General features: G+C 52.3%; 1 protein-coding gene across 1 annotated transcript in view; it reads right to left on the bottom strand.

Annotated features, from left to right (window-relative positions):
- Positions 1-3185: 3185 nt before the first annotated feature.
- LOC119105391 (dipeptidase 1) overlaps positions 3186-18687 on the bottom strand; it is a 57862-nt gene continuing 42360 nt past the window's right edge. The window contains exons 7-13 of the mRNA XM_037228858.1: positions 15036-15186; positions 13654-13711; positions 7083-7259; positions 6757-6841; positions 6176-6251; positions 3800-3938; positions 3186-3302 (exon numbers count right to left, since the gene is read on the bottom strand). Coding sequence (XP_037084753.1) covers positions 3195-3302; positions 3800-3938; positions 6176-6251; positions 6757-6841; positions 7083-7259; positions 13654-13711; positions 15036-15186 — 794 coding nt within the window. The 3' untranslated portion in view covers positions 3186-3194. The remainder of the gene's footprint in view (positions 3303-3799; positions 3939-6175; positions 6252-6756; positions 6842-7082; positions 7260-13653; positions 13712-15035; positions 15187-18687) is intronic.

An 18687-nucleotide genomic window follows, 5' to 3' on the forward strand; every position in this document is an offset into this window, starting at 1 on the left:
AGAGAGAGAGAGAGAGAGAGAGAGAGAGAAGAGAGAGAGAGAGAGAGAGAGAGAGAGAGAGAGATAGAGAGAGAGAGAGAGAGAGAGAGAGAGAGAGAGAGAGAGAGAGAGAGAGAGAGAGAGAGAGAGAGAGAAGAGAGAGAGAGAAGAAGAGAGAGAGAGAGGAGAGAGAGAGAGAGAGAGAGAGAGAGAGAGAGAGAGAGAGAGAGCGAGAGTGAGAGAGCGAGAGTGAGAGGGCGTGAAAGAGGGCGTCAGAAGGGCGTCAGAGAGGACGCCAGAGAGGGCGTCAGAGAGGGCGTGAGAGCGGAGACTGAGGTGAACGCAGGCCAGTTGCCGCCAGCCGGCGCCGCCGTCGGTCTCACGGACAATCCCTCTCGCGGCACACCGCCCTCTCCGGCAGCCGTCAATGGCATGCGGGCATTAATTAATAAGAGGCGGCCGGCCCAGAGCGCCAGGTCGGCCGGCCTGCCGCCGCCGCCGGAATCAATGTCCGAGGCCAACGAGTGCCAGACAGAACGGCCGCCGAGCTCTGCACGGAGAGGCTGCCCGGACCCGGCCCAGCAATGCCCGCAGCGAGTGGGTCGTGCCAGGGGAGCGGTCGCATTTAACGAGACGGGATATGTCGGGATCGCTACTCGCTGGAGCGGTGCTATGACAAATTAACAATCTGTGTTGCTAGGATCTGCGTGCCTGGGTATAATCATACCTTTGGACGCTTATGGATGGGCCGCGAACACGCAGCAAAACAAATATCTGCAATGCGTCGTGTTGGAAGCCCCTTCAATATCAGATGGATGGAATCATAGTGGAGGACTGCCAAAGGCGTCCATGAATTAGAGGATTTAGAGGAGTTAGAGTGAGTTAGAGGAGTAGAAGGCAGAGAAAAGCGCGCCACAAAATCACATACATAACACAAAGCGCTGCCCGGCCAGTGCACGGCCTTTTAGTCACGGCATGACTTGATGGGGCTGGTCCAAGCGCCGGTGAATGCAGACGTCGTCCGATTACAAACAAAACAAAACAAAACAAAACAAAACAAACGATGCTGCAGATTAGCACTCATTGTGACACAACCCGTGATAACGCCGGTGGTAAGCCAGCGTGCCTGCCTGCAGAGTACGGCTGTTGCACCGCGTGATCTTGCTGCGGCCCAGCATACGAAAATATCGAAGGCGAAGCCATCCGCTCATTTTGTGTCAGAAGATAGTTTAAGCGGCTGTGTGTCCGGAAAGCGACGGGGCTCGCGGCGGACGCAGTTGGTGGCTTGGCGTTGGCTTCTTTAGTTTGCGTATGAGCCACACATGCTAAACTTGGGAACAGGTGGTGAGCAAAATGATATCAAATGAGTTAGTGTTCGACCAGAGGAACAATATCAGTGGTCAAAACATAGGCTCTGAAATATTTGAGGTAAAGCAAACATTTTTGGAACAGAAACCACTACTTTTGCGTACAAATTGACAGATGCAGTTACCTAACAACTGTGTTGGCCCCATGTTTTTGAAATGCCTGGGAATCATATTAAATCAGAACGCATTGCTCCTTGATTTAACTGGTGGAAAATTTATCAACGATTCATATCAACCCGTCTGCTTGACTTGAGTCGGCCCAAAGTTTGGTCGAATGCTTTCACTAGATTTTGCTGAGCACTCACGGCTGTTCGACTTGGAGGATACCGCTTGATTCTTTTTTAATCTGTTCCGGTGCTGCCTCCATGACACGATTGGAATCTCATCGGTGTGACCCCGGACTGATGAACATGAATGATGGGCTGGCGGCACCAATCAAATTCCGTCGAAACTGACGTAATTCAGACGGAGACCACGATTCAATTTCAGAGCAAAAGATAGGCGGCACAACTATACCCTCTACGTTATACACTTCTCTGTAAGACGCCATCTGTCCCCCTTGCCCTAGTGGAAGTAAGTAAAATAAGAAACCGGGTGTGTTAGAAGAGCTGAACGATTTTCTATAAAGGGACCTGCTCCTGCGGGACGTGTTTACATCCAGTCTGACAGGACGGGCTGCTGACAGGCCCTCTAACAATCCAGGAACCATGCATGCCTAAACAAGGAACACACCTTAACAGCCCCTGCTGATCTGTACAGTGATGAAGTGACGTGGGTGAGTGCAACGAAGCACGCTATAGTGCTGAACAACTAGAGATCATTTAAGCCCCCAATATGTTGTGGAACGACCACAGTGCTATGCTGAACATCAAAAGAGGCGCCATGGTACCCGAGGACTATAGATTACAGTGTAATCAGTCTGCTGAATATGTTAGCGCACAACACTAATTAGAGTCCGCTGTCCGCCAAACACCCCCAAGGCTCCCAAATGATGAGTAATAGGACAGGAATTCCTTCCAGCTTCTTACGGCCTATCCATACACAACTACTCTGAGCACGTGCTGAAGAAGCGCCGAACACAAAAGAGAGCCGTAAATCCACATCTGCATAGGCTCAAAGCCTTCTTCGATGATATGCTGTCTGGAGGAAAGATCACATTTTAAGCTGGAGAAAGCTTCTTTAGGATTCGAAGTTACAGTGTTGCTTTTAAGAGCTTTACTGATATCACGTAGAATCCTAGGACAAGTCTGCAACGAAGCTTGTGTAGTCGAGCTATGGTCGCAGTGCGCCCTTTCAAAACTATTGCTAAGGACTAACGTTGCATTAGCTTGCACTGCAATCGAATCGAGTCCCACGTTTTTGGAGTGAAGCACCGATGGTTGTTGGTAATTGGGAAGATAACGAACATGAGTCTGCCAAAACAGGCTCCAGGAAGCTCAGGCTTAATCACCAAACATATGGCCCCGGTTCTTAGCAATCGCAGCAGAACTTCGCAATATTGTTACCAAGGAGGAGCTCATTCTGCCATGAATGGTGTTCATTTGCGCTTGTCACGGCAAGGAAACCTCACTCTCTCGACTGCAGCAATGGACACAACAGGTGCTGGCTCAGTGATGCCGGCTCAGCTACCCTGCCCATTAATTGACAAAATGTCATGCCCCGCAACCGTTTAGTACGTGCAAAGAAATGTCTGCGGCTGTGACGAAAAACTTGTGGCTGGGTCGCTTCTGGATAACAGGATGGCAACTTCTGCAGCGCCAAGTTCAGCGCTTTGTACCTCCCATGCATCCGGCTTCAGCCTTTCTGTTCCGCTGATCGAATCGACAAGACAAATAGTTGGCCAGGTCTTTACTGAAGTCGTAAATCATAGGTACAATTATTGTTGATGTAGTGTTGGTCTATTCGGTGAAGCGCCTCCAGTGACACCGGCTCCTCCATTGACAAATGATCTCGTATCTGAAACAGACCAGAGCGCGCCCACGTCGGTATCGGCGAGTCGGCAAACAGGGGGCAGCGGCGCCGGCACCGGCGTCCGGTCAGCAATCAATACCGGCGAGCCTGGTGTGCAGTGACACTCCCGAGTTCTAATCGCGGCCCGGCTTGGCGGGAGCGCATCCCGACAAAGCCGTGAGCGCCTCCAAACCGGTACGCGCGGCCTTAAACTGAGACCGAGACTGGTCGGCATGCAATCCGAGCTCCAAACGGCCAACAAAGAGCGACGCACGGCAAATAGGAAGAAGAAGCACAAATAAATACACGAAATGGATATTTACTGTCCAATAAAACGCTTTTAATCTTAGCTGTGTAAACACGCCAGCAGAGAATATTCGCCGTTTGTGAGTAGCCATGTGATAAAGGCACACGGTTCACGGCACACAAGGTTCCAACGCTTTTGCGATAGCAACAAGCGGGCACGAGCAATGAACGCCTTAAAGGCGTCGAATCATTCTCACCTCCTCGACCTTTCTGAGAACCCTGAGGATGTTGAGACCAACCAGCTTCTTGACGTCCGTCTCGGACCAGCCAGATCGGGACAACAGTTCAGCCACCAACAGGGGGTACGTGGACGGGTCCGCCAGCCCGTCAGGCACTCTGCATCAAACAGGACAGGGGTTTAAGTGCGGACGTTCGCCACCGACAGGGGGTACGTGGACGGGTCCGCCCGCCCGTCAGGCACTCTGTATCGGACAAGACGGGTGTAAGTACGGACACTCGCTGCCGGTGATGGGTATGTGGACGGGTCGGCTAGCCCGTCAGACACTCTGCGCGATTGAGGGGAGGGTGTAAGTCGCACTTTTTTGTGTCCAGCCTCATCGGGCCACGTACAAGACACATATCTGGCAATGCATGGGTTCGTTGGTGTGCAAGCTGGCGCGGGTCTCTGGTTGGCGATCGCGTCTAACTTAAGCATCTGGAATACACTTTGGCACAGGGAGAAATCGACTAGCAAGTTCTTCACAGATCTGCTACACTGCTTGGCGGCTTTATGAAAGAGGCTTTTACAACAATATATATATATATATATATATATATATATATATATATATATATATATATACCAATACTTTACACATACTATACCATACTATACCCACTGTATCACTTTATGGGTTAAAAATAGCAAAAGGGCTCTGATGCTATTGCCCTCAACCACTCTGGTGTAAGAAGAAACATCCCAATACAGTAAGTGATGCCCCGGATTAATTAAGTCAATGACCATTGAGGAGGAGAAGTGACCTACAACTCGGCCAAACGTGTATCTTTCCACTTAGCAAGCGCGCTCATCCCCGTTCCCCATTTTCAATAAATGCAGCTCAATCACGAACGCACGGCAGGTGCATCAGATACGCTACGGCTCATTGCGGTGTCCGTTACTCAAATGTGAGGCTGATGTAGCGATAAGCGTTTATCCTGCCGCGGATGTAGCGATAAGCGTTTATCCTGCTGCGACGACGCTCAGCGAACTCCGCCTTTGTTTCGCCGTTCCGACCCGCCATCGGCGCTGGGGATCAGGAGCGCGGACCGGCCGCGGCTATCACGGCTACGACGGACGTCGGTATCGATTGCCGGCTCACAATGCCGGCCGGCTGCTCCTGCCATTCATATGCTAACGCGCGTGTCGACGCCGATTCACCTGGACGTTAGCTTGCATAAGAGCGGGCGGCGACTAGCGGCGTGTCAAAACATTGTTCTGCGCTGGTGTGGGCCAGACCTGACCATGGGCAGCGCCATCGATTCCTGGGGGGGCGACAACATTTTTTTCGGGGCCCCCTGCACAAAACTCGACCTCATCAGAGGAGGGAGCTCCTGGGTAGCGTTGTACTCAAGACAGAGACACTGGGGTCACGTGCTTCCTCATCTCCTAAACTGCTACATGGATCAACGGTCATGTAAATAATTGCCAGCAATAAACAGAGACCTTCCGGGTAATACAGGGTTTTTCAACACAGCAAAGGGCCTCCCTATCCCTATCCTAGGGTCTCCCGTTCCAGAAAAGGGCCTCATGGTGCAAGAAGCGGCTTCCTAATCCAGGCCAGGATCCTTCAGATTCACACGAGCCGGATCTGTGGTCATCTGGTGGCTACGGGGGCCTCCTGTTGCTGTGCGTGCGTTGGACTTCCAAAATGAGGCTGCACTTGCCAGGTCAAGACTGAAAACCTCGAGAAACCCTTGGACGCTAGCACACGACTACTATGTATGCTGTTTTTCACAGTAATGCTCAGCGTGTATTTGTTCAAAATTGGCCAGCTCACACCCGCTTGGGAAAGGAGACATACGGGAAGCACAAGACATAGGGCTGGTGTGCCAGGGGTGGCATATTTGCGCAGAGTACCTACTGCTTTAAGGCTGCTTCACGACATTGTTAAACAAACGATGCAATGTTTGGCTATATCGTCGCCAGCCACCAGCAGAGCGCGAGAGAGAGAGAGAGAGAGAGAGAGAGAGAGAGAGAGAGAGAGAGAGAGAGAGAGAGAGAGAGAGATAGAGAGAGAGAGAGAGAGAGAGAGAGAGAGAGAGAGATAAGCGAGAGAGAGCGAGAGAGAGAGAGAGAGATAGAGAGAGAGAGAGAGAGAGGAGAGAGAGAAGAGAGAGAGAGAGAGAGAGAGAGAGAGACGAGAGAGAGAGGCTCTCTCTAGATTCTACGAGGATATCTCGCCGCAGAGATACGCGCGAGACGAGATAGAGCCGCTCTAGATCTAGATCGATCGCGAGTAGTCGAGCGAGAGAGATCGAGATAGAGAGAGAGAGGAGAGAGAGAGGAGAGAAGAAGAGAGAGAGAGAGAGAGACGAGAGCGACGACAGAGCGGGGGGACGAGAGACGTACTTACAGATCAATACCGTCATAGCCGGCCCCCAGACCAATGTGGTCCACGCCGGCCACCCGCCGTATGTGGTCTATATGTGCTGAAACAAAAACCGTCCGGCAGTGAGTGCGGCTCGCTGTCCGGCCAGCACGAGCTCGGGCGTGATGGCGGCCAGGAGCGCGCTCCTGGGGCTCCTGACGTGATGGCTCCTGCACTGGCGTGATGGCTCCTGAACGCGTCTTATTAGGTGCAGCCTCATAGAGGTGCTGTAAAACCGAACGAGCATGCGAGTTGAGCATGAGCATTGAGCATGAGCATTGAGCATGAGCTGCTGGAATGGCGCACCAAATAAAACATCTTGATCGAGAGACCGGACAGTCTCATTTCCAACACGCAGCGGGATTTGGCGAAGTTGCTATGTGCCAGCACAGTTAAGAAAAGTTCGTGCAAACCAGATGCATCCGAACGAATTATGCACCATTAAGTCATTTCAATGAAGTGCGTTGCGCTGTGCAGCACGAAGTCAGAGTAGTGGGACACGCAAGATACAGCAATTACTCAACTAAGTACAAAGCCGCACTGATGAGAGCGCGAGTTATACGTACCTACAACATCAGTAAGGGTAGCATTCTCCCCACAGGTAAGAAAACGATTATAAAAGCTGATCATAACTATCCCGCCTTGCAGAGCCTGAAACGGACAAAATTGTAACTTCGCGCGAAAAGACCGATTTGAGAGAAACATGCACAAAACAAGATAAACAGAAATGCTCGGAGTGTAACCAAAAAGTCATTTCCTGTGCCACAGCCGACCAGGAATAAGACCGCATTTTATTACGCAATCATAAATCGCAAAGCCCATATTTCATGTCGTCGTAATATCGGTCCTTAATAAGCGAGACAAGAAAAGCCACTCATCATTCTGAACTTACCAGCTGTTTCAAAATAACATCGGGCACGTTGCGGGATATGTTGCACAGCGCATGCGCAGATGAGTGTGAAAACATGGCGGGCGCTCGCGACACGGCGAGAACATCCCGCATCGTTTGCGTGCTGGCGTGGCTCAGGTCCACCACCATACCCAGTCGGTTCATTTCCCGAACCACGCTCTGCCAACAGAGGGCATGCATCACGCATAAGCCAGGGTGTCGAGAACAACCGGCAGTCATTTCTTAAATACCGAAACGAACAGTGGCCATCCCAGAGCTGCATACCTGACGCCAGCAATCAGAAAACGGTCACAAACAACGCTCCGCTCGAAAACACGCTGTCAGGCCTGTCACAGCCGGCGAGCGTTCTCAAGAGCGGTCAGCGGCTGAGTGCCGCAGAAACGTGACAAGCAAGACTCGCAACAAGGGTGTCCCGCGGGCAGAAGGCGTATGGTGGCTAACAAGAGCGCTCCGTCCTTACAGCCAAGCTGGCAGGCCAGGAGACTCGAGCCACGGCATCGCGGGGTAAAAAGCTAGCGACGTTTACATGTAAGTCAGGAGGCAGGCATGGGCAAGGAAAATGATGCTCGTTCGGCACGCCAACTGCAACAAATTTTAAAGCTAAGGGCATGCCTGAATTACTAAACCTGGAAATGGGCATCGAGCGTGTTGGAACCTGACCGACAAAGTAGAACATTTCAGATTACTCGCATTTATCAGACCCACCGTATGGTATAATTACAGGCAGGGGAAGACCCAGAGGGAAGACAGTCAGAGGCAGGGGTGAAAAAGCTTCGGATTTACCAGACGTGATCGGTGACCAAAACTGACACTTTCGCAAAACAATTGCTGACAAAATTCCGAAAATGAAAACAAACTTCGGCAGTCAAGTGAATATTGCAACAGATGATCTCAGCTAGACAAAACGCAACGCTTAGTATTGGTCTATGCTCACTAACGCTTGCAGCGCTAGTATGTATAGAGCACATGCCGAAACGTTGACGTTTCGCTGTATGAGCAAGTGGAGCCGTAAGATGCTACCAAACATAGCAGCTTTGATCAGGATGGTTTTTAGCAGGTGACAAAATCATACTACAAACTATACTTTACTAGTGCTGGCGTCACAGATCAGTGGTGACACAGCGCTCTTCCAATGGCCCTCAGATCAATGCTTTTCACGCATTTTTTTCAGCCAAGGTTCACTTCACATACTAAAAAGTATGAAACCTCAAATAACTGGGCTTATTACTAGTCGTAAGAGTCGTGGATGGCCACCGCATCTTGCGATGAACGTGATCAGTTTGCTACGCAGCGTTTTAAAGCGTTGTGCCATTTGAGACAGATGGGCTCGATTGCTCGCCACGCGGTAATGTACTGGGTTTATTGCAAGGCTGTGGCTGCTGTTGGTTGTGTTCATGTCGTGAGAAGCTGACTGGCTGGAAGAACGTAACTAACCGTCAGTTTTTTATGACAGTAAAGTTAAAAAGCCCGCCGACCGCCGAGGATTGTTGTTTGTGGATACCTGAGCTGTAGCTGCAGAGGTAAACGGAAGTCAGTCCTTGATGATAGTCAAAACACACAAAGCACACTTGGATATCATTGCACTACGTCTTGATACTCAGATGCGCAGTTCAAAGTTCGTTTTCATGTTAAGGACACGAAATTTTACATACTACAGAGAGCTGATCGTATGTGTTACTACCAAAAATATACTGCAACAAAAATCTGTGAAGTCCATTGGTTTCGGCGCGTTCTGCTTCCAAAACCAACATATCGTTCTTCGTGTCATACGATGTCACGAGTCATTACGATTTAAAATTCGCACACAACCCACCGCTTTTGCCTTTAACCACGCACTGTAATGCTAGCTACCTACCAAACGCAAAAAGTTGGCGCCTGCTGGTTGTTTGAGCCTTGCTGTCGAGCCCGACTTCGATGGTATTCAGCAGCCATCTTGAACCTCTTTTGTCTTATTTTCTCCGAAATAATTAGTTCGGAATGATTAAACCACCAGACTTTCGGTAAACTGAACACGCGCCACGTACGCACATGCCTGCTATCCCTGGCCCTCCACGATGCGCAGACGAGGATGGTTTTCTGAGCAAAAAAAACAAAACAAGAATCTGCAAAGGCCGAAATCCAGTAACTTTTTTGTGAGGAGGAACTAAGTCCTAGGGGCACCATTGTGAAGCGTGACCTCTCCCATGAAGAAATCCTGGGTCTGTCCCTTAGTACAGGCGGCACACCGCAAAGACAATTGTTCAATATCGCATAAAACAACACACCCGTATAAAGTGTATATTTCGTGTTGCTACGCCGTAACCTCAGTAACTGCAATGGGCGTACGAAACTGATAGTGCTAGAAATCCAGTAAATCGAGCCCTTTAAGACCAGCACCTTTGCATACGCCACACTACCACATCACCAGAGCCTGGTGCCAGAGCAGCAACCACACTTCCCCGCAGCTCCACTCGGAGATCGCAGCCTGGCCAATAAATAAGAGAGGCGCGGCGCCTTCCAGCAAGTGTCCGCGCCAAATCCAGCGGCAACCGGCGCCAGTCACCGTGCACCAGCGGAATATTGATAGCCGCACTTCGACTGGCGCTCGTCGAGGGCTGGGGCGGAACGATGCAAAAACGTCCACAGCGTTTCTGCGCCGCCGCAGCGCCGAAAACAGACATTTGTCAACGCCCAAGCAGCATTAAAGGCGTGACAGGAGCCCGATGGCGGTTGACTGCTGAAAAAGACGACACAAACGCGGAGGTGGTGAAGGAAGCCTAATTGTCGGAAATAGAGACGCAGCTTTTTAACCCACCAACCAGTCGCATCGGACCCGGCCGAAAGCCTGTGGGCCTGTTATTGTGATTATCGTAATTTATCATTACTTATTATTGTAAGGATGATGTGGAATTGAATTGCATTGTTTCACACACTAGCCGTGCCCCAGAATCAGTATCAACAACTAATGAAATATCCCGGAAACTGTGTTTCCAACAGTTTTATCAGTTCCCAACAGTTAGTTCACAGTTAGCATAATCTCATTAGTGGTAATGTACATTTTGTCCATTATACATGCGTTTTTGGTTGCAAGGAGGAAAACGCAATTTGCGAACACAATAACAGGGGGCTCTTACGTAGGATTTGTTTCACTGTTGCCGTAGTTGTCCGTAATTTTCAATGTAAAGGTCTCAAAAGATTTTCGTTCCGCCTGCTTCTGCCACTTCTTGCAATACATGTATCTGTACATAGGTCGGTATAACAAATTCCTGTTCAATATTTGACGTCAATCAACATTCGATATAGATTTGAAAGCTGCGGTCAGCAGGCCACGTGATACGTGCACGGATGTTTTGTGCGGTACTAATTCTGTGCTGTCGCATAATGCATCCACATGCGGACAACAAGCACCACATGACAACCGAAGTAATGAGCTTGAGAGGCTTCGCACAATTTGGAATAGCCAATATCTCTTAAATATCAGACAGTACACGGCAATCGGTTGATGCGCGCAATTTTGCAAGACTTAGCATTGTGTTGCTGATGAGTTATAAGGGCAAAGCCGCTGGCAAACTTAGTAAGGAGCTATTTTAGTTTCCACCCTCTCATCATATTGTTTAAGATGCCATCTGATGCTACACAACTTGCAAGTTCATGTGATTTTATCACTGCTTTCTAAGCAACTGCCTCTGGTATTAGGTATTTATATTGGTATTCTAAGCAACAAGTCTCTGGTATTAGGCAATTAATGTCGTGCATTCGCTAACACTGATATGACGCTTGTGTCGATGTCTAAGATTAAGAAGCGACGCAAAATACAGACTGTTCTTATCTCAAGGGCAATGTTTCACGTTTGGAGGCGTTGAAGCAAGCAGCAGGCGTCGTGAAACAAGCTTTATAAATGTTGGTATACTTTTAAGTAGAAAAGACTGCTTTTAAACAACATAATTTCTTGCGTGATGTTTACGTGATGTCTTCAATGACGCAACATGATTTGTCATTGTTTGATTACGTCATCGTACCCGTACAACATTGCTTGAGAGCCAATTAAACGCCGTTATATCTGGAAATCATGCTCGCGAACGCCAGATATGAATGACTCAGCCATTATATTTTTCTTGGCCTCGATCGCCGGATGGCTTGTGGAATGGTAGGATTTAAATGACGTTATTGTGACGTCACGGAAGTCAACGTGACCTCCTTGAAATGCTCCCCCATCGACGCGGGCTTGTAGTTCAGAAACTAGAGGGGGTTAGGTCTTAAGAGGGGCAAGGCTGTGAACTACGTCGACTGAGCTTCAATATCGCTTTTCAGTTCAAAATCCCATCCTCGACATGTGGAACGCTTCCTTTAACACCTGCAGGTTAATGCCGGGTAAGCGTGGAGGCACAGCCAGAATTGGCGGGCTAGATCTCCAGCTGGCCGTGGCATTTTGCTAAGTTGCGTCTGAAATCGGAGAGCTGCTTCGGTATAGTATGATTATTTAGCAAATAATGTACAGCACGGCGGCTAGCTGAAAGATTCTGAAACTCGTTTCACGGCACATCAGTACGGTAATTCTACTTATGTTACACAGCGGCCATATGTCAATGTTTAAGTTGAGAGATATGTGGTGCACTTGTGTACACGTGCTTCTTAAATACATGAGAAGTTCGCCGCCCATGGCAACAGGGTCACTAGTGACAAACAGCAGCCATGATGGTGCGCAGCAAGCTGAACGCGCTGTAAGCACGCTTGCACACTTGGTCACGCACATACTCAGACAGCACACTTGGCCACTACCGGGTGGCGCCACCCCTCCTCCCCCCCCCCCCCCCCCCACACGCATGTTCACACACGGCGGCCTGCAGCGAGAGGACGGCGCTCATCTCCTCACCAACACGCGGCTGGCCGTGCCAAGGTTACCCGATCACAGTCACCACGTGCGCTGAAGCCGAGCGCGCCTCGCCGTTCGTCCAGCTCCACTGGTGCTGAACGCCGCAGTCACGGCCGACCGGGCCCGGCATCGCCCAGCGCCGGCGTGACCATCAGCCGCGACGCCGTCCGGGCTTCGGGATTGATAGCCGCCCGTGTTGCGGTTCCCCGCATCACCCGGCGTGCCAGATTGCAAACCTAATAACGTTACCAGTCGCATGCGTCGTAAAATACACCCACATTACTCTCGGGACGACCGGCCCGGTCGGCCTCGGTCGCCGCGGGCCCGGGCGGCCCGGCCGGCCCAGGTCGCCGCGGGCCCGGGCGGCCCGGGCGGCTCCGGTCGCCGCGGGCCCGGGCGGCCCGGTCGGCCCCGGTCGCCGCGGGCCCGGTCGGCCCTGGTCGGCCCCGGTTGGCCCCGGTCGCCGCGGGCCCGGTCGGCCCCGGTCGGCCCCGGTCGCCGCGGGCCCGGGCGGCCCGGCCGGCCCCGGTCGCTGCGGGCTCGGGCGGCCCGGTCGGCCCCGGTCGCCGCGGGCCCGGTCGGGCCGGTCGGCCCCGGTCGCCGCGGGCCCGGGCGGCCCGGTCGGCCACGGCTGTGGCCGCGGCGGCCGGCAGCGCGGCCGGCGGCGTCCGCGTCGTGTTTTGCCACGACTCCGGGTGGACGTCGATACCGAACGGGGCAGCGGCGGCGCGCCCCCGCCGGCCGATGGCTATTTATGGGATCGGCCGCGACAGATTTATGCCCCTGCTCGCCGAGCCATCAGCCAAATGAGCACGGCCGGTGTCCACGAGGCCGCCCCATCGATAGGGTGACAACTGGCGCGGGCACTGTCCACCGGGCGGCCACCCCCGCTCACGTCGGCTGGCGCTTTCCTGCCGTCTGGCTTGTACTCTCAGAGCCCCTCTCGTGCTCACCGGTGCGTGGTCTTTTGTCTTGTGCTTTTTCTTCCCCAGCTTTATTATTCTCTTGCTCAGTTTCTATACTTCGTTCCGTCTAGGCATTTGGCTCGTTGGCTGGCTGGCTCTTAGGCCCTCTGCCTTTTTTGTTCCCTTGCTCTTTCGCTCTCTCGTTTCCTTGCCCCTATTTGTTTTTCTGTACGTCGTTTGAGATTATTAAATCCTGCAGAGCAAGAGTGCAGCATTCTCTTCGGCAAATCACCCGGATGCTTTCCGTTCCTGCTCCCCCGCTGATTTATTCAGAGCCAGGTTAGCCTCAGTGAAACAAAGACTAACTGTCTAAGCCCAGATCTTTTGTAGCTAGCCTGCCGAACAAAGTATGCTGTGTACTGCGCCAATGACACTGGTGAACCAATTTACCTTGCAGGAAACTAAAACATACTCATCAAATTTCCCTCGGACATCCAGCAACAGCACAGGGACCATCGTCCATACAAGGGACAAATGTCCCTGGGCATTGTCGGACACAGCAGAGCAGGTGTTCAAGGGGTTTGAAGAAAAAATTGATTGTAGTCTACACTGAATTGTGGTGCGCTTGAAAGTCTGACATGTTGACCGTTCCTGACATTCGCAGCAAAAATATACAAATCTAACAAAAACGTATTGAAACGTGCAACAAGGAAAGAAGGGGTTGGAAAAATGAGTGATAAATATTCTCAAATACAGAAAACGGAGAGGAATGCAAACACAAATGCATGTGACGTACCTCTCCAATATCTGTGAGACCTCTTTGCGCCAACGATGGCACTTCTGAATATTCTGACCTGCAAAAGAGCCACCGAATCATCAATCGTTTTACACCCTTCCAGACTAACTAACAAAGATGTCAACCATCACTTAATTTCAGACGGGCAAAACGTCAGAAAGGCGAGTTCTACTTTCGCCTAAGCATCTTGCCGGGAGCAAATATTATCTCTTGAATCGCGGCGTTCGTTGACACACGGCAGAAACGGAGCACCAGACCGTGACGTCCCCAAACGACCTAATGATGTTACTATGCACTACCAAGTAAACGATCCTCTCTTCCCTGTATATCTCCCGGTCTCCTATTCCAGAGCCGGATATTTATATAATCCCATTCACATTCCTTTCGGCTTCCAAAAGCCGCACGAAGCCTCACTCACGTCATTAAGTGACGTCACGCTGCAGCTGAAACCGGCCCATGTCGGCGTGAGTGCCTCGAGACAGGTCTCGCGACAGTGACCTAACAGTGACAGTGACAGTGACGACAGTTAACCTCACCGCCCGGCGCATGGTACTCGCCTCCGCAAAAGCCGGGTCCCACACCGCATAGCGCGCGCTGAAGTCTTAAACATCACGGCTAGACCTAGATAACCGCCCAAAAACTGATCCTAAGAAAAGTTGTTTTACCGCATTGGGGCGCGGGGCCCCGTCGCCTGTCACCCCCCCCCCCCCCCCCCCCCCCGGGGCCACCTCGCCGCCGCGGCACCACCTCCCGCTGCGGTGCGAATGACTCATGCGGCGGCGGCGGCGGGTGGCGGGGTCGGCCCGGATCGATCCCGACGCGCCGCTGCCGGCGGTACGACCGACGCCGGCCGACACGGTCCCGGCTCCTCCGGGACGGGCGGCGGCGAGCGGCCGCCGGTCGGGGCTGAGCCGGTCCGTCCAGGCTCGCCACTCGCTCCGGCGTCCGGCTGGCGCCCGGCTCCGGCGGCCGCCGAGAGCGCCGCACGCACGGCGGTCACCCGTGCGTGACACTGCGCCGACACCTGGCCCACTGTAGCGCGGCACGCTGCACGGGACCACAAGTATCCGGCCCTGGGATACACGAGAGATAGTATCCAATCCCTGGATACACCAGAGCTATATCCGACGCGAGGGTACGCGTTCACCTTCTCCGGTCCCCAAGCCCCGTGACCTACTGCGTCGCCGGAGACCTGTCTCGGGCGGGGTGTCTCTAATCTCCCCACACGTCGAGCACCGACGCTACTGTTTCGAGCGCGACAGACTCCTGAGTGCGGCTCGGTGCGGGCAGCTGACCAGGGCGTGTTGCAGTTGTGCGTGAGCGTCGGGTAACGCGCCCCGAGCGCGACAGACTCCCGCGTGCGACTCGGTGCCGGCACTGACCAGGGCGTGTTGCAGTTGTGCGTGAGCGTCAGGTAACGCGCCCCGAGCGCGTGCAGGCTCCTGAGCACGGGCAGACTGCTGGCGATGGCGTGTCCTCCCTCCACGCCGAGCAGGCTGGCCATCCGGCCGCCGCCGTGGATCTGCACAATATCTGCCGGCGGGCAGCGTCAGACAAGGTCAGCTCGCCTGAACACCTGTGACGGAGTTAAACAACGCGTTAGTTGGCTAGCTATTGGGGTTTAAGGGCGCGCCAGCTGCTTCGGCTATTTGCGCCTTGAACAACACGTATGCGTACCAATAACGGCGTTCAGGCCAAGGTCAGACCGCTTTGTGCCACTGAGAGTCTTCAGAGCGTCTGCGATAGGACAGCTGAAGGCGAGACAGTTGGTCACTGCGAGTAGATACAGCACGTCTGTATCATTCACAGTCACATCAGGTCAGCTTCAGGCCAGCTTCAGGCCAGTCGATAAGCGTTAAGAGTGCAAACTTCCTCCACCTACGCGGGAGGCTGCGGGAAGCGCAGGCGGTATTAGGTCAAGGTTCACACGGACGGCGTAGCTGCCAATGCCTCCAACGTCTTTTGAAATAACAGGCTGCGCCTGAAACTTCAGCCAGCTCAGAGCACTGCAGACTTGTGGTAGCCCATGAACCAAAACTAGTATGCACCGTGTCAGGCAGCTTCGAGGCTCGACCACCAGTCACTTGGGCTTCCTCACTTATCGTGAAAAGGCTTCCAAGACTGCCAGCTTCCTTCCGTGACGTAGCCACGACTTCGCCCAGGAGATGGCCACATCTAGGCATAGTGAGCTCTTTCAGCCAAATGGGTTCCACTTCGCCGTTTTGGTTTTCCTTATTTTGTTTTACAAACATTTTAAGGCTTGTGATCGCATTTCAACGTCGCGAGGGTCACCTTTTATGTCGTATAAGACTTACGGTTGTCTAAAGCTGCCGCAAAAGAACTGGAGGCTTTGGCTCCAAGAGGGGGGTATGCCCCAAAAGCCCTCCCCCCCCCCCATGGCTACGCCACTGCTCCCTGGAACATGATCTCACAGCGACTGTCACACTCCTCCCTATGACTATGAGGACGGTAGATTGCACGTGACATCCTCAGTCCAGTTCATGAGTGAGAGCGCAATCCGAATGTCAGAAGCGCAAAAGGCGTGCGTCTGATGCTGCTAACATGAGGGATTCACCACACAACTGCAGTCAGATACATGGAAGGTTGGCTCGGCTCGATTCAACCTAGGTCATTGTGGCCAAGTCCGGGCAAAAGCTGGCTCACTGATAGCCGCGAAATGTCCTCGGGAGTCAGAAGACATGCGACACTTCATGATTCTCGCGGCAGCCCTAAATAAAACGATGCGCCGACAAACACCAGAAATACGGACTAAGCATTGTTGAATGAGAGCGATCAAGAGTTCAAAGAACCGCGAACGTAATATGGGAGATTGTGTACACCACCCACTATAAATTATTATCATTGGGATGTCAGCAATTACTCACGACGTCAAAACAAATTCCGCATCAGTTCTATCTTTTCCCTCTAATCAACAAGCAGACACACCTTCCGCCGGAGTTTCCCGGTTACCTTTCGACTTTCCCGCGCGTTGCCCCCCCCCCCCCCCCCCGTACGCCCGATGAGTGACGCATCAGAGGCGTGTTTGATCCACAGTGGCATCAAGGAGCGCCGCCAGCGCTTTTTGACGTCCTCACCGGCCGGCGGCGCCTCCCCGCCCGGCAGCCGACTGCTCGTAAGCCAGCCGCTGTCGACGCGGCAACGCCGGGCCTTTTAGCCGACGACAAACTGCCGGACGGGAATTAAGAGATTCGTCGGATCCGGGTCAGGATCCGGACCGGGATCCGGACCGTCTTCCGGGGAGGGAGAAGGGGGGGGGGGGGTGCCGCGACACGGCCGATTGGATCCGGACGGTCGGGCACGCGCCGCTGGGCGCCATCAGACCGGACCGACGCACTAAGCACCCCAGACGGGTCGGACAGGACGGAAAACATTTGGCAAATATGTCCGAGCTGGTGGGAGTAGGAATGCGTTGACGGAAATGAGGAATCTCCCTGGAGTTTTACAGCTCAAAGCAAGTTAAGCTGGCGTTTGGCCTGCAGCAGTTTATGTACGGTACAACACAATGACATCAATGTGCGTGCCCGGCGTTATGCTCGCTGTATGCTGGGATTGCCATCAGGATTTGAACGACATTGGTGCGTTTATGCTGTGAGCACATGGAGGCGGTTTTCTCGATAGACGCTGGGAGTGGTAAAATTAAAATAAAGGTCAAGCAAGTTTTAAATGGTTAATTACTGCGCTCCACGCACTACATCCAAAGGGCCACTCGAGTAATGCGGCAGTTCTAAGCGCTCAGTGACGTTTGGCAAAGATGCTGATCCTCACCTAAATTAAGCAACTCCGCGTGGCCTGGCTCGCATAATGGTATTTATTCACGGTCCACATGCTTCTATAGAGTCTCAGCATCCCACCGTTTACGTCAGTAATTGAATGCACGCTTCGCTGCCTATCAACCTCGCCACACTTTGTGCCAGCGTATGGTACATGCACTATGACACACGGACGTTTGGCAGCGCGATCAGGCGTTCATGTAGGACGGCGAGGGCTTTTACAGTGAGCAGAGCGCTCTTTTGGCGCTCCGTCTAATAAGAGTGCTCAGACGAACACGAGGTCGCTGCCGGTCCTATCATCCGCAATGCCAAAGCCTACCCTCCTCTTGCGTAGAGGCCTGAAGCCTAAACTACATCATCGCTAGCCGTTTGCTCCCTTCTAGCCTTGTGTTCACAACATACGGTTTTGCAAGCAGAATGACATGCTGCATGAGCGACATTGAATCACCTAATATTCTATCGAGGGCACTAAGACACAGATGGTGTACTCTTAGTGCAAGGTATCAATAGGGCCTCAGCTCGGTTTCCTAACAGCAACAGAAATATATAATTGTGTTGCATTCTTCCCGGCAATGTTTCACATTGTCTTATAAATGTTGGTCATGTGTTATAAATGCTGGTAAAATAAATGCTGGTCAATCCACTATTTCCCTTTGTATGAAAATACATGAGTAGATGCGTACCTATTCAGTATTCAATAAGCATATTGCTTTTAGTTTAGTGCTGGGACAACACCTGTTGAGTAGTTCATAAATACAGGCCTATTTCTCTCCGGCGATCTATGGTTTCTCAGCCCACTGCGTGAGATAGAAAGGATTAACTGGCACAGCACGCTACATACGGTTTAGCTGTTTACACACAGTTTTCTTAAAGGAAGTGCACGACCTGTGGGCTATTTTGCTAAATGTACTGTGGTAACAGCTCAGGGACCAGCTATGTATAATAACAGCACTGGGCACTGGGGAGCGCCACTGCAGCACTAATGAGACAGAATAGCAAATCAAGTTGTCATAGTGTTCTTGTCCGAACTACGCGCTCAACGTGTCATCACAGCACTAGCCTTTTATTTTGCTTTGAAGACCCAGGCTGCATTTATGGGCGATCTTGACGCACGCAAAACATACAAGCGCGGCAATCATCGTAACCTCCACGACTGTACGCGGAGACTTCATGTCGATCCCGTTCAAAATTGGCATGCGCATTAGCATGATAAAGCCTCTCTAAGTCCCCAGGCCCACGAAAC

Source organism: Pollicipes pollicipes, unplaced genomic scaffold (genome assembly GCF_011947565.3).
Source record: "Pollicipes pollicipes isolate AB1234 unplaced genomic scaffold, Ppol_2.1 Scaffold_6138;HRSCAF=7277_pilon_pilon_pilon, whole genome shotgun sequence".
In the NCBI taxonomy this organism is placed as follows: Eukaryota; Metazoa; Arthropoda; class Thecostraca; order Pollicipedomorpha; family Pollicipedidae; genus Pollicipes; species Pollicipes pollicipes.